This window comes from Lycium ferocissimum, chromosome 10 (assembly GCF_029784015.1).
Source record: "Lycium ferocissimum isolate CSIRO_LF1 chromosome 10, AGI_CSIRO_Lferr_CH_V1, whole genome shotgun sequence".
Classification (NCBI taxonomy): Eukaryota; Viridiplantae; Streptophyta; class Magnoliopsida; order Solanales; family Solanaceae; genus Lycium; species Lycium ferocissimum.
The window spans coordinates 37,215,130-37,230,969 of record NC_081351.1 but is presented as its reverse complement, the minus strand read 5'-3'; the positions used below and the strand labels follow the sequence as shown (position 1 = coordinate 37,230,969).

General features: G+C 36.1%; 1 protein-coding gene across 1 annotated transcript; it reads right to left on the bottom strand.

Annotated features, from left to right (window-relative positions):
* Positions 1-5,364: 5,364 nt before the first annotated feature.
* On the bottom strand, positions 5,365-8,667 carry LOC132033723 (5'-adenylylsulfate reductase-like 4). Its single transcript, XM_059423769.1, has 4 exons — positions 8,259-8,667; positions 7,024-7,211; positions 6,825-6,949; positions 5,365-6,142 (listed from the first exon to the last, which is right to left on the bottom strand). Exons 1-4 carry the CDS (start codon positions 8,439-8,441, stop codon positions 5,688-5,690), a joined length of 951 nt encoding a protein of 316 aa, XP_059279752.1. The 5' UTR covers positions 8,442-8,667; the 3' UTR covers positions 5,365-5,687.
* Positions 8,668-15,840: the final 7,173 nt, after the last annotated feature.

Here is a 15,840-nt window from a genome sequence, read left to right as displayed (position 1 = left end):
GAAGCGGTTTACGGAGCCGTGCGGCTTCCTAGTCCGATTATGCCTCGAACCCTTTCAGAAATTTAGGCAAAGAATGCCTTGCTAATAACAACCGAAAATAAGTGGAATTCTTATTTCGTTTCTAAGATTATGCGGGACGACTCGTCCTATTGGTACATAATTCCCTCTTGGGTTTTTCACAAAAATGACAACAAAGCGGTAACGGGGCAGGTGCAGGGATTGCCATCAGTCCAGTCTATTTGGGTTCGTCCTCAGGGAAACCTCATGTTTTGAACATTTGGGACCTCCCCCCCCCCCCTCCCGACATTAGCGTACAAAATCTAGAGGATGCAGGTGTCGGGGTATGAGCCGGTATGCTCTTGAATTGTGGCCTCATAAATCACCTTGCTGGGGAAGGTCGCAAAAGCATACATTTATCTGTCCCTTCAGGTGATGATGTGATCTCGACCTCGAGGCCAGTCCCTGTATATGAGAGAAACCAAGTTAACCAAACATGAATAGTGTCGAAGCTCAGGGACATACCTCGGTAGGACATGCTTTCAAAGGTAGAACTTTTTCAGGAAATTGGCGTTCCGATCGTTCTTCAACTCTTTTCCAAATTCGTTCTTGAATCGGTGAGATCACTCTTCAGCGGTTTCTATGATCTGGTACGGACCTTCCCAGCTAGTTCCCTGCTTGCCCCCGCGAGGGTCCCGGGTTCATGCAAGGTGGTCCACAAAGGGAAAGTCACCACCGCACAAATCAGGTCGTCATCGGGAATATGGTCTTAGTTTTCGAGCAGTTAAAGCCAGGGCCGCCTTTTTGATTTGTTGGTAACGCGTCTCGGCCTTGGATAAGGCCTTTTTAGCTAAACAAGCATATAATTGTGTGCCTTTTTCTTGGTGTACCAACTTAGCACTTACCATGACCTCTAAAATGACCAGATAGATTAACTGGGGTTCTTCTACCTCCAGCCTGACGAACAACGGCGGATTCGGGGGGTACTTCTTTAAATATTTTGAGGCTTGTAGACACTCTGGGGTTCATCCGGGGTCATTCTTTTTTAGTGTGCAAAAAAGACCATTTGGTAACGTTCGAATGACCCTGATATGCATCCATCTGGAGAAGTTACTTTTTCGATCAGCCAATGCACCTCCCCAGTTTTATCGAGAATTTTCGGTATATCTTCAGGTATTCTCGGGGTTGGTCTCAATTCCCCTGGGTAGTCAACTCAATCTACCTTCGAGCGAGCTTACAAGTTACACCGGGTCAGGATTTTAACCACCGGGACCGCCTGCTCTATGTCTCCTTGAGAGCTCGGAGTTGCGCCGCATTCACAGCACTTCCTGGACCAACAAGCACACGCTTTATGTTAGAAATTAGAAATTTGAGGGGTTATTGCCAGTGCGTCGGTACATAGACTACCGACGTTTCTCTCCTCCACAACTTCAAACGTAACGTGCTTCTTGGGGTGGTTCCTTTCTCCTTTTCTAGAAAGAGAGGGTTTCTTGTCATGAGGATCTCGAATCATAGTTCCGACGGCATTTCCTTCGAAAATTACGTTGGTCGTGCTCGGGGCATCCGCTGTTCGTGCGGAGTCCCAGTCTTTTTGCCTCACTCATTCGGACCATTCATTTAAGAACTCCCACACACTTTTCTTTAGTTTTCTCAATGCCTCTGAACCATCGAAGTCCAATCCATCTACGAATGTCGCGGCAACCAATCTTCCAGTATGGCGGGCAGCGACATCCTTTCCTGTTGGAACCTTTCTGTGTAGTTGCGGGGCATCTCATCGTTCTTTTGCTTTGTAGCAAAGATGTCTTCTTTGTGCATCTCGACTCTTCGACCCCCAGCATGAGCTTTCATGAACGTATTTGCAAGACCAGCAAAAGAGCAAGAGATTGTATCAAGAAGTGCTCATTTAACGAGTATGTGCCGAATTTTTTTTTCATGCTGATTCGATCTCATGTCGCTTGAAGTCTTGTCCAGTGATGACTGCTTCAAAGATCGTTACGTTCTCCTTCGGATCTGTGTTCCATCATGTTTGGAAATATCCGGCATTTTGAACTTCTTTGGGATGAGCGCGGAAACCACACTTGATTTATACGGAACCTTTCCATATTTCCTCGCCCTGGTCCCTTTCAGCACAGGGGGAGCCCCAGGTATCTGGCTCGTCCGGTCATGAGGTTCCCTTTCCAGCTCTGTCCATCTGGCTCCTACTCCTTCTACCCCGCGCTTATCCCAGGGGTCCCGGGTATCTCAACATCTTCCGAGCTACTCGACAGGTGAGGTGACCAGTTTCTTCTTAGCCAGAAAATCCAATGACTTCCCCTACACTCCATCACTGTGCCTTTTGACGTTGGGATCGCCGCCAACGTTATCTCCGATGGAGGGTCCTCCGCTCTACATATTCCCTCCACCTTAGAGTGAGGGCGTCTTTCCCTCGTTCCGAAGTAACGTCCTCTGGGGAGCGCTTCCTTGCTTTCTACCGACCTGTTAAGATGGTCTCTCCTAGTCGAAATGTTATCGCGAACCTCCCTCGAACCTCCCTTGGAGGAGTCATTGCCTTTTCCTCTCATTCCTGATTGTCTAGTTCCTGATTTCTCCCCTTACAAGGGTTTTGTCGGTCCTCCGACCACAGGCCCCATGGGTTTCTTGTTTCAACGGGAGTGCTGCTTCCGGAATGCTACCTAGCCGATTTAGGCACGGTCAAACACGTTTCACTAGGATAGCTCCAAATGCCGATGGCTTTTAAGAGTTTCTGCTATGAATCAGGACGACACCACAGTTGTCTATCCCCACATACGGTGCCAAACTGTTTTCCTATGAAATCGGGTTTAACCAAAAATTCAGTTAGAGATTTGTTTTCATAGGGTTTGAAGACAAGTAAGTCGTATCCAATCCCGAGAACTCTATCTATGAGCTCGGTTCGGAGTAATGGCAAGCATAAATATGACGAACGAGGAATAAGAATAATAGAACATAATCTCAAGAGTTCATCCAGACAAACTTCCATGAATTTCCTTATTAATAATCCAGTGATAGGTGTTACAATATGGTGGGGAAAGTCCCAGATCTTGCCTCTCCGCTTTCTTCCTAAGCCTTTGTTTATATAGACCCAAACTAGGCTGTCCTACCCTAAAAGTCATGATGACAAGACTGTGCGGACGTCACCATGCCCACGTGCATTATGGCGCTCTTACTAGAGTGGGTGGATGTGACGGGAGTTGACAGAAATGGGGGACAACTATAGTATGTCCCCTAGTCGTTGTGGTCTCTAGATATGCTAACTCACCCGGTGGCACTTTTTTCCCAATACAGGTGTCATTATACATTAACTTGAATGTTGAGGGAGAATTTTCCACTAAAGAGAAAAGGTCAACACTCTAGAAGACCAAAATGAGAAGTGGGTCAGTTTTACTAATTGATGAAGAGAGTGCTTATTCTAACACACCATGACTTTCTTTTTCCATTGATAATCAAATTAAAACTGCGATCTAATTTTTTCATCACACCAATCTTCATACTGTTATTTCATTTTAGTGTATCTAACCTTTGGAACTTAAGATTTTATCAATTCGATAGTATTTCTGTCCTTTGAAGTTGATTTCAAACGTTATTTTAAATGGATTAATCAACATTCAAAGTCAAATTCGAATGCCTAAGTAGACGGATAACGTAAAACACAAGTTAAAACTTATATTTTGAATACGTGATCAACCAAATAATATCACATTAAACTATAGGAGATGATTTTGTTCAACTGTTTGCTGGCCAAAAACATGCCTGGTCGATATCTTACTCGTTTGACCAACAAAGCTTCCCTCCCCAAGAGAATATAACTTAAGATGATGCACAAGATACGTGAAATTTGAAACATTTCATATTTCAAAACGTACTCATATAGCAAAAAGAAAATGCGACATTTGACTCGAGACCAAAGAGAAGTGACAATTTGTGTATAAAGAACTGTCATACGAACTTCGTCTCTATACAACCTTATGCATTAATACCCTTCCCACTGTATTTCCTCGCGGATATGCTTATGAATATCTTGACTATTCCACCGTAGCAGTGCTGGTGGGAGGTACCATGAGTAGAAGCTAAAGTTGGTTGTCGCAGTACAAAATTAAGCGAGAATCGCAAACACTCGGCCTGCAAGATTGTTGACCACCAACTTCACCAATGCGATCAGATTGTTAAGCAAGACGAGGAGCGGGGCGAGCAACAACTAGCAGTGAATTTACTACGCATGAGTCCCAAACAAATTGGAATCGGCTACCTGAATCATCACTGCTTCGCTCAACAAGAAGGGGAGGGGGGGTGGGGGCGGTGGGGGCGTTCAAACTTTGGACTCTAGTATCAGCTTTTTTCTTATCTAAATCAATTAATTAATGCCAAATCAAATACCCACAAATCAAACAAGATCAAAAGTTATCCTCTTATTCAGGATTAAGATGCATGCACTCCTTTTTCATATTTTCTTTGATAAGGACCTCATTTTTCTCATTTTCTTCTAACCATGGTGCATAGAGGGAATAATACAGAATACTACTTCAAATATGTATAGTTAATGTGTCAATAATTCAAAAGTGACACAGTAAAGGAATAACCAAAAGGCAGTACCTTATGGTAAAAAAAATCACTACTTGTCAGTTCCAAACCACTTTGAATGCCTAAATAGGAAAAGGGGAAGTTCTATTTATCTTTTATGCCTTATGAAATGACCTCTAGTTATTTTAAGTTTCAACTAATACCTAGAGTAAAACTGATACTAATAGAAGAGGTAAAAGACGGAGTCGAGGCTAACCATATCACACACGAAAGTTTCGACACTCGGGTATAACAGGAAATGAGAATCTTTACAACAACAAGAACACACAGTGTGATCCCACAGAGAGAGGTTGTTTCCGATAGACCCTCGGCTCAAAGAAAAGCATTTCAAAGCAGTTCCAGAAAAGAAATAACGGAAGTGAAGAAGCCACAGCGAAATACTAAAGAAAGCATGACAAAGCGTTCTATAAAATGGGAAGAGTAACTACAACCAAATAATACAATAATCGAAGTACAAAAAACAACAGATAGTAACAAAAATAGCAGAACAAGAAACAACAAGAGTAATACTACGATTACTAGTATGGAAGGAATTTCCTCTAGTATGAGGCAGACCTCAGAACTTCCTTTAACTCAATAACTTATAAATTTTAAGCATTTCAAGCTCACCACTTCTTAGGACCAACCAAACTTAATTTTTCCTGGATTGCATATTGTTTCAAGCAAGTTCTCCAAAATAGATTTTCTTGCTTCTGCACTTTGTCCCGTCAGCGTCTCTGTGAGCACAGTACATACAAATAGAAGCAAAAACATATATTCTGAGTTTCGATGGGTTGCCTGAATTTTGTCCGCAATGGATCTAATTCAAGTCAAAATTAGCATACAAATTGAACTAGACAGTATCTCAACTAAATAAACACAGATCTGAATTCAAAAGCTCTGCCTACTAGTTAAAGCTATATACAATGTGGATACATTATTTGTCTGACGGTGGGAAAAAAAATTCTAATCTAGATTACATCAAATTGAAGCAGATCGTTTCAAAAGCTTGATATTGCATAACGCCGTGCCAATCAGATAACACCAACCCCAATGACGGTGGCAAAATAATTCTAAAAGAGCACTATGATTTTAGATATTGGCCATCAAAGCAATTAGTCAGTTGAGCTTACTGGTACCACCCGGCTAGTGCTCGACTCTCCAAATGAAACAGAAGCTAAAGACTTGGAAGCCCATGCCTTGGCATTCATAGCTCCTTCCTGCAAGTTGCTTCTCTTGCATGGCTCCTTCAGTGAATTACATAATTGTACAGCTCGGTCCAGATATAGCAGAGGAAGCTCCCACAAGCTTCTTATTCTTATATGTAAAACGAAACTTCCCCAGCCAAATTGAGCAATCTTACGTAAAGCTGGAAATATCTTATAAAGCACTTTCATCAGCACAAACAAAGTGGCTAAGGCCAAATAAGTTTCCTGCTGAAGAAGTTTTTCAGGGGATCTAGCCCAGGAGAATGGACAGTTGTCCTGGTCACTTCCATGCAGTTTCAAATGATTTGAGGAGCATCCCGATTTGCCAAGAGAAGTGGGATTCACTGCAGCACTCTGAAAACCTGTTTCATATTTTAAAAAAGGCTTAAGATAAAGAGAACAACTTAAGATAGTGTCTTCCCATATTAGTGGATGTCAGTTGTCACAAGAAACAATTGTGGGATTCTATGATAGCACTTAATAAGCTGAATTCCTAAAAGAATAAATGGACAGCATACTTTACAGTTCTGATGTAACATGCATTAGCTCGAAACAAACTTGGAGCTAAAAAATATAGCTAAGTGCATACGTGCATGGCTACCAAATAGATCTTATGACTCCTTAACAATTTGAAGTGTAGTGCTCAAAGAGGGAAATGGAAGCTCTGAAAAGAAAAGGCGACACATAAAAATAGTCAAAATGCATGTTCAAGATGCAAAATCACCTTAGCAAAAGCAAAAAAGTCACCAACAATTTCAATTCAATCTGATTTTTGAAATTCTCGGGATCCCATCCAGAAATTTTCCCTTTTTGGAGTATGTTCAAGATGCAAAATCACCTTAGCAAAAGCAAAAAAGTCACCAACAATTTCAATTCATTCTGATTTTTGAAATTCTCGGGATCCCATAGGAAATTTTCCCTTTTTGGAGTATTTTCTTTTTGGGGAAAGGGGGTTGAGTTGGGCAAGGTTACTTATTCTATACAAATTTCGTCTTTAGGGGCACTAAATCAAACACCATAATAGAGTTTAACAGACACGCTTACCAGTAGCGCCGCCATAAAATTCAATCACTGAATCAAGGGTGCGAGAGCCATGATACCGCATGCGCATTGTTGAGTTTAGAAGGAAGAGAGTAGGAAACCCGTGAACTCCATACTTTGAGAGAGTGCTGAAAAGACATCCTTCGTTGTCAGCAAAATATAGAGAAAGCAATATGATATAAAACATTAGTTTCACACTAACCTTGGCTTAACAGCTGATTCTTCAATTGCAAAATGGGGAATTGAAGGAAACAAAGAAGACATGATAGAAAATTTTGGCCTAAAACTTCTAGAGAAAGGACACCAGGAAGCATAGAAAAGCAGAGCAACATAATCATGTGTATTCCGGTGAATCATATTTAGCGCCCTCTGCAATGACTGCTCATCTCCCTTCAAAATAAAAAACGCAGAACTGTCAGAATTCTCAAGAAAATAAAAATGGAAAGGAGAATATATTTTCTGTGGCTGAGGGCATGGTGGGTGTTTAAACAAACTTGTATATGTCGTCTTCACACATCATAAGAAGATAGGAAAGCCGTTTAATGGAGATGGAAGCAACAATTCCACCATATAAAAGAATTCTAATTTAAACATATGACACAGGGTGTACCCGCAAGTAATTCACATTCAATAACCAAAGTGATTCAATTTGGTGTGCTCTAACTTTCCCTACATGTAGAATTTAATAAAACTAGTATATTCATTATACACCGAATAAGATTTAGCTACACAAACCAACTCAATTTGAACTAGCAACAACTATCGAAAATAATTTGAAGCTCAGACTACATCCAATGCAGCATTCACTATTTCTTGGAGGTTGACAAATAAGCATAACAGAAGCTCACAAAACTTTTCAGCTTGTAACATATATGACTTGAATACCCAAATATGACGGAAGAATGATTCACCATGTCTCATCTAAGAGCTCAAACTCATAAGAACAAATATGGTATAGGCATTCTATCCTACTTCATATCCTGATTCTCTACATGGTCCAATTAGTCATAATTTCTTCCTCTAAACAGAACTAAAAAGTAGTACAAAGCAAGCCGGTGGAACTTACATCATTGTTTTTCACTTCAAAAACCAAGCCTAAAAAGTATGCAACAAAGTCACAAATATCTGGACTAGTCAATTTTCACTCTCTAAAAGCAGGTAAATCATCCAAAAATAATGTCACAAAAAAACATAAACCAACACAAGAATCACCACCAATTCTTCACTATATATATCCAACTAACAAAAAAACTCAACTACATCTGCCAATTCATACCCACTATTTAATTTTCATTAACAAAAAAAAAAAAAAAAAAAAAAAGTGTTACCTTTACACCTACCTAACAAGGTGGAACACCCAAAACATAACAGATTTCATACAAAAAAAAGCTGAAAAAATCATGTAACATACAATCCCAAAACAAATAATATCTATACCTGAATAACTCCAGCCATATAAGAAGATTGGATCCCATCAAATGAACAAGTCAAATCTTGAAACCCCCAAAAAACCGAATCTTTAACAGATTTCAACGGACAAACTGAATCTTTAACAGCCATCCCTTCAAAGAACATCAATAAAACCACAAACCCAGCTACCCAAACCCTTAAAATACCCATTTTTTCAAGAATTAAATATTCTTTATTTTTACAAAAATTAGATCAAGAATATTTTCAAGAAACCCTAGATCCACGTGGCGATGGTGACGGTGGTGGTGATGGATAAGAGAGCCCAGCGCATGTTAGCGTTAAGGCTCAAGATTTTGTTTGAGAAGAGAATATAGAAGAGATAGAATTATTATTACTTTTTTTTTTTTTTGGTTAATGGCAGAAACAGTGTTTTTTTTTTTTTTGGCTGTGTGTTGGGTTGGATTGTTGGAATATCAAGATGCACTCTGTATATGGGGACCACTGTGGGTTTGTGAGGTTGTACTTTTTGCTGATTTTGGTATACCTTTACTAGATTTTTTTTTCTTGGTGGTGATAATGACATGTGAGTCCCATATGTTGTCCCTGTAATGTACTACCAGTAGTATTCTATTACTCTAGTAGTAATTTTAATTATGTAAAATGCAATTAATGATTTTGGGAGCCTTTTACCATAGTCCACACGTGTTTTATCAAATGTAGAGTCAATACACTAGTAATTTTTTCTAATTATATATAAAATACAATTAATAATTCCAAATTATCTTTATGAAATCTTAAATATTTAGGGATAATTTCGAAGATCACCCTTCGGGTTTTGCTACTTAATACTGACTTTTCTTGTGATTTGTGATATTAGGCTTATCTCTCTTATTTTAATTCTTTTAAACAATTCTTTTAATGTTTATTTATTATTGTGAATGAAAGAATTATTACGTGACAAATATGCCCTTTTATGTCAAAGACAAAATTGCCCTCCCACCTACATGAAGCATACTATTTTCTTCGCCCAACTTTTAGGTTCAGGTAGACAAGCAGATTAGATTGGTTATGAGTGATAAATCGTAGACCTGTTAAGAGTACTGAATTTGCTTCTTTTTGGGAGACAAACATTAAGGATAATACTTGCAAATAGGGGTACTCATGGTCCGGTTTGACTGGATTTTTGGTTAAAATCAATTAAACTAGGTTTTTTTTATGTTCAAACCAGACCAAACAATTATAGTATAAACTCAATCGATTTTAGTTTTGTTGGTTTTATCGGTATGGCCTTCGTGATTTTGCGTCATGAAATAAGTATTTTATAATGCAAAGAAATTGATACAAGTAAGGTGCAAAAAATGAAAATGAGATACAACAATTATGGTGAAAACAATATCACATTCACATCAATGCTAAAACATTCTTTTCCTATCATTTTTCTTTAAGGACTTCTTCTTTTGTTTAAAGACTTCAAGTTACGCCCAAAGGTTTTGTTGCTAACCTTGAATTACTGGATAGTTATGAATTAGATATGACCCCAGGCTTGAGGGACTTAGTAACTCCAAATTGGATCAAATATTTAAACCTACTCCTATACTTATGGAACCATTTTGTTTTTATTCCCTCTCCCAGCAGCAGTAGAGACATAACCGAGAATGCAAGCAAATACTACACAAATTTGTCTCATCATCTCTTTGTTTATAAAAAATAAAAATAAATAAAAATAAAAAAAAATAAAAAAAAAAAACCACAGAAGCTCTTAGCTTCATTCCCCTAAGAAAGTGGGGGAAACAGAATAAGAACACCACCCAAGAAAATGGGCTAGACTTTTCTTTCCAATTATTTGAATTAGTATTGGACTTGAAATAACCAAAATTATAAAGAAGATAGATAATTTTTTTAATTAATATGCAAGATAGATATATATATATATATATAACATACACAACACAATATTTTAAATAGTATGTATTTATCGGTTTGATTCGGTTTTTTTTTTTATGTAACACCAATCCAAACCAAATGTCAATCAGTTTTTTAAAATTTAAAACCAAATCAAACCAAACCGAGCCGGTTTTTAGTTCATTAAGTCGGTTCGATTCGATTTACCTGTTCGGATCGATTTTTCGGTCTCATTTGAATACCCCTATTTGCAGTTGCAGATGTCTGAGATATTTTCGTTTTGGTTATTTCTGATTTTGTCCTCCAGAAGATAACATCAAAGACATCTGAGTATTTTCCTTTTTTGGATAAATTGTATGAACTGTCTCATAAAAAATAAACTGTTATAAGAGACATCTTTATTTGATATTTATGTAAGTATTCATACCGTTCGTCAGATATTAAAATTAGGATGGTCAAAAGAACATTGACATATGTATATATATAGTGTGTATTCATTTATGTCATATTACAAAATATGGCATATGTTAGAGATGGCTACGGAATAAGCGAGTTGAATATCTTTCACTGGAATGAAAATCCTTATATGTTTGTAATTAAGGTGTAACTTATGTATACTTTAAATACTAAAACTTAAATAGTTTTACATGTCATACTTTTATTACGTACTTATCTTTAACGCGCCCCAATTAGACGATTGTTTTGATACTATATATGGATTGTTTAATTATATATTATCTAAAAATCTAAACTATTAAAGATGACAAACTTTTATTACTTAATTATGCATTAGTCAAGGGAAAACATTGCTATTCCACTTTTGCATTTGCATCTAGTGCATGCAACAAGAAATCCCTAAAATGCAATTTCGGCTTGAGCTAGCTTTGATGAACCTAGTGGTATGGTGGGGGGAAACGTAGCTTTGAATTAAAGGTAATGTTTGGGGAACCGAAAATCTTTTTTCCTCTACCCAACTTTATTCAAAATATGAAGATGGTTCAAGTAAATTAAGTTTGCATCAAATAGTAACATAAAACAGAGTTTAAAAAAAACATAAAACAGAGTACTAATTAGAAATAGGACACAATTGGCTATTCTAGACAGTAAATGATATTGTAGTGTTTAGATATCCTCCAGAGTGAAACACTGGACAAAGAATAGATTTTATTTTATTCTTAACCTAATATACTTTGGCAAATTCGTCAATTAATTTGCATCGTTGCGTTTGAGTCGTCATCGAGATAAATTTTACTCCCTTCGTTCACTTTTACTTGTTCACTTTTGACTTTTCACGCTGTTTAAGAAATAATAATTGAAGTGTGTATTTTACCATGATGCCCATATTAATTGGTATATAATGGTATTGGTTTTGGAAAATGATTTGGAATTAGTAATTAATGTTAAGGGTAAAACGGGAAAAAAGAATTTGTCTTATCTTGATATGTGAAAAATGATGAGTAAAAATGAAAATATATTTTAGGAATAATGGACAAGTAAAAGTGAACGGAGAGAGTATATAGTAGCTTATCGTGGTATATTTATGAGTTTAAGTTATACTCAACAACCACAACAACATACTTGGTGACATTTCATAGGTGGGGTTTGCGGAAGGTAGAGTGTATGTAGACCTTACCCCTACTTCGTGGAGGTAGAGAGGCTGTTTCTGAAAGATCCCGGCTCAAGTAACGTATATCAAAGGCTAATTATATTCATCGTCAGTGTAAAATATTTTTTATACTATCAAGTCTCGAAAAAAAAAATCTACAGATAGACCTTCTTAAAATGTGGATTTTGTAATCTTGTAAATAAGACATCTAATGTGATACAATAGGTAAATATGATCTCATGGTGTAAAATATTTTTAAACTGACCATGTATATAACTTAAACTTATAATTTATTAAATAAACAAAATTAAAGAATAATAATATCATGTTTTAATTAATATATCTAATTCTAACACCTTCCATGTTCTAAATTCCGTGAATTTTATGCAAAAAACAAAAAGAAACATATTACCTACTCAATCATGAGATCACACAGTTGAGATCAGAATGAAGAAACAATTTAAAGCTCAAATTCTCAAATAAGAAATGTTACACAATTAGCAACAACATTATTCACAGCTAGTTTATTGGCCTACGACAATGATTGGTAGTTGATATCAATGATGAGCACAGCAAGTTGCTTGAGACTCTGTCGGCTAACTCCGAACTATAGGTTATAAACATTTGATATTATTGTTAATTTGTTGAAATCTTGGCTATCAAAAACTCATTCCATATTTAAAATTAATAGGTCTTCAATAAGTATAATTCTATCATATATGTACGCATTTTAAAGTATTCTTTTCATATGTATACCAAATCTAAGTTGAAAGCAATAAATTTAGCTAGTTGAATTTGCAGAACCCGTCCTAGTGGAATGAGAAAGTTATCTTCAAATCCAAGCTTTAAATTTCAGTGGGAGTTACATTCGCATTCCAAATCAAAACTTCGGTCCCAAAACTATGTCAACTTGGAGGCCATCTTTATAATTTCTCTGTGCTATTCAAAAATATATATGTCAAGCCAAACACAATCATAAAGTGTTAGTGTATGGAATGTCCGACAAGTCCTAAAAGATCAATACCGACACACAAGTTGGCTGCCTCCCACTTGCACATTTTAAAAGTACGACTCATTCTTCTCGTTAGGGGTGCGAAAAAAAAAAAGCCGACAAATCGCAACAAACCTATAATCCAAGTTAAATAGAGAAAAAAAATCCGACTAGTGATTTGATTTGACTTGATTTGGTATTGGAGAAAAAAAATCCAACCATAATTGGTTTGGTTTGATTTTAACTAAGAAAAGTCAAACCGAATCAAACCAACCCGAAATTATATGTATACAATTTTTAAAAATATTTTATACATAAAAACATTTATTTGTAATGTAATTTATAAATATTTCTGAGATTTTTCATAGTTTTTGTCTTTTCATATATTATTTCAAGCTTGGACTTAGTATTTTGAATAGTCCAATAAGTTTTATAGACCATAAATGTTAGTAATACAAATAAAGCTCAAATCAATTTTAATACTAACAAAAGAAATTCAATTCTAACACTAGGAATAATAATAATGTTGGACATCTATTAATCTTAGTTTTGCATTGATTTAGATAGTGAAATACATAATTTAATTTATTTCTTTAATATTTAGTCATGTAATTAATACTTATTAATTAGCCGAACTTATTTTAGCATGATCATTATTTTTTCTGTTGAATATTTTAGTACAACATCATCACTCGTCTCACATTTTGTGCTATTTTCTTAAGAAACACCTTAATTAGATAGTTGTATCTTACTCGGACTACAGTAATATTTGGAGCACAAGTTATATGTTTTGTATGAAGACTTTACCCGAAAAACCACGAAAAATCCGAGAAAACCCGGAGTTGAAAAATTCGACTTTTATTGGTTTGGTTTGATTGTAGATTTAAAAACCCGACACAATTGGTTTGGTTTGGTATTTGAAAAACTCGAACCAACCTGGTTCATCTACACCCCTACTACTCGTAATGCAAGTCGGCGAAGCTAGGGTACCCTAAGGTGGTTCATTCGGATCCCCTTCCTCGAAAAATTATACAATATATATAAGGCTAATTCTTTTTATGTAAATATAGTAGATGTTGAATTCCCTTGACTTCTTTGTATGTCTACTTATTTATGTTTTGAATCCTCTTGATGAAAATCCTGATTTCGCCGCTAAATTCAAACATAATAATTAACCAAATAGCTGCTGTGAAATTAGGATTGCTTTTTTTCCAGTTCATAAGAAAATCCATTCATCTTTAACTGTGAGAAGAAGTCAAAAGACTCAAACCCGTTCATTTTATGTTTTGATTTGGCTAAAGAACATAGCACATTACTGTCTCAATCCTAACATTAGGAGCAAGACAAAAGTACCATGATCACCAAGTAAATCCACAAAATTAATCAATATCAGGTCAGTGGATATAGAGTCCGTTTGGATTAGGCGATTAAAAGTGGATATTTTAAGTTAAAATGTCCTTAAAATTATTCATAAAAAATATAATTTAAAGGTACTATTACATAAAAGGGGACAAAAGGCGAAAAAGAGTAGAGAGATAATTAAAAGCTATTAATATTTTAGGAGGAGTATTTTGGAGATTACAAGATATTAGGGATAAACTCATAAAAGGATTGTTCAAACCAAAAGTACTTATAAGCTATAAAATCATAATTTAAGGATGACCAACTAACGGTTTTTGAATATAAGCACTTTTGGTGTTTACTAAACATGTAAATAAGTCGAAATAACAAACACTTTCTTTTGAACAATCAGTAGAACTTTACCATGAATCATGCTGGTAATCGAGAAGTTTACTTAAATTCAAGCATTACTTAATAAATCTAGTATGATTTTCGCCATGATATTTGGAACAGTTGTAGACCTTAAAAATTAAAAAAAAAAACAACCTTAATCTTTTTAGATCTGTTTCCTTGTAGAACTAGACTAGCTGAAGGACCAACTCCTGTCCAGTTAGTTATCCCACCAAAAAGACAGATCCCCTTTGCCAACTTCCCATAGAATATATGTTCCACTCTATTTCTAGTTTCAACAAGCCTTCTCCAAGAATGAGAATCAGCATATGTCCATTTCTTGGACACTGAATGAAACCTTTTGCAATATTTGGCCTCAAGGAAGCTTCTGAGAAGGGATGACTTATATCTAAAGTTCCACTAGTTCTTGGCAGCAAAAAAGTCACAGTAACTCTGAATGGTCCTGAACCCTGCGCCTCGCTCATCTGTTGGCCAACATAACTTATTCCAAGAGATCCAATGATATTTGAAATTATTTTTTTCCTTTGTTAGTCAACTTCAGCAAGTTCTGCTAAATTTCTACCGTTTTATTCCTGCACATTAAAACACACGTAATAAGTATAAAATATTAATATTCAAGCTCAAACATGATTAAAGTGTAGTAAATAAAAGGTGAATTGTAGCTAAAAATCCGTATTTATGGTCACTCATCACTAGAGGTTCACAATAAAATGGCACAAAGTTATTGCCAACAATATTGTCCAAACTTCTGGAAAGAACTTCAGCACATAAGAAGAACACTGAAGGGGAGATAGGAGCTCCTTGCTTAAGTCCTGTGGAAGATTTTAAAAAACCATGCCTAGTACCATTTATATTAATTGAATACCAGTTATTAGCAATCACCTTCCATATCAAGCTGATCCAAGTGTCAGAAAATCCAAACTTCGTCAGCACTTCACATAGAAAGGACCAGGACACTCTGTTATATGCCTTGGTCATATCAAGTTTCAAAGCCACATTTGAGTTAGGATCCTTTTTATTCATGTTGTGGATCATCTCGTGAGCCAAGGTGACATTTTCAGTAATGGATCTTCCTTTCATGAATCCTGTTTGATTCTGAGAAATCAGCTTACTCATAATTCTAGACAGCCTATTGTTCAGAATTTTGGATGAGTTTATAAGAGAAATTACTCATAGTTTTATTTGATTATTGAGATATTTTTGGATGATTTAATCGGAAGAGAAAGTGTTTTATGAATTATCTTAATATAAATCTGATTTAGCTCATGATTGAATGATTTTATTGAGTAATCGGAAGACACTCTTGAATAATTTATCTTGGGTTCTAAGCTGACGATATTCGTGAGAAGTCGTCTGAA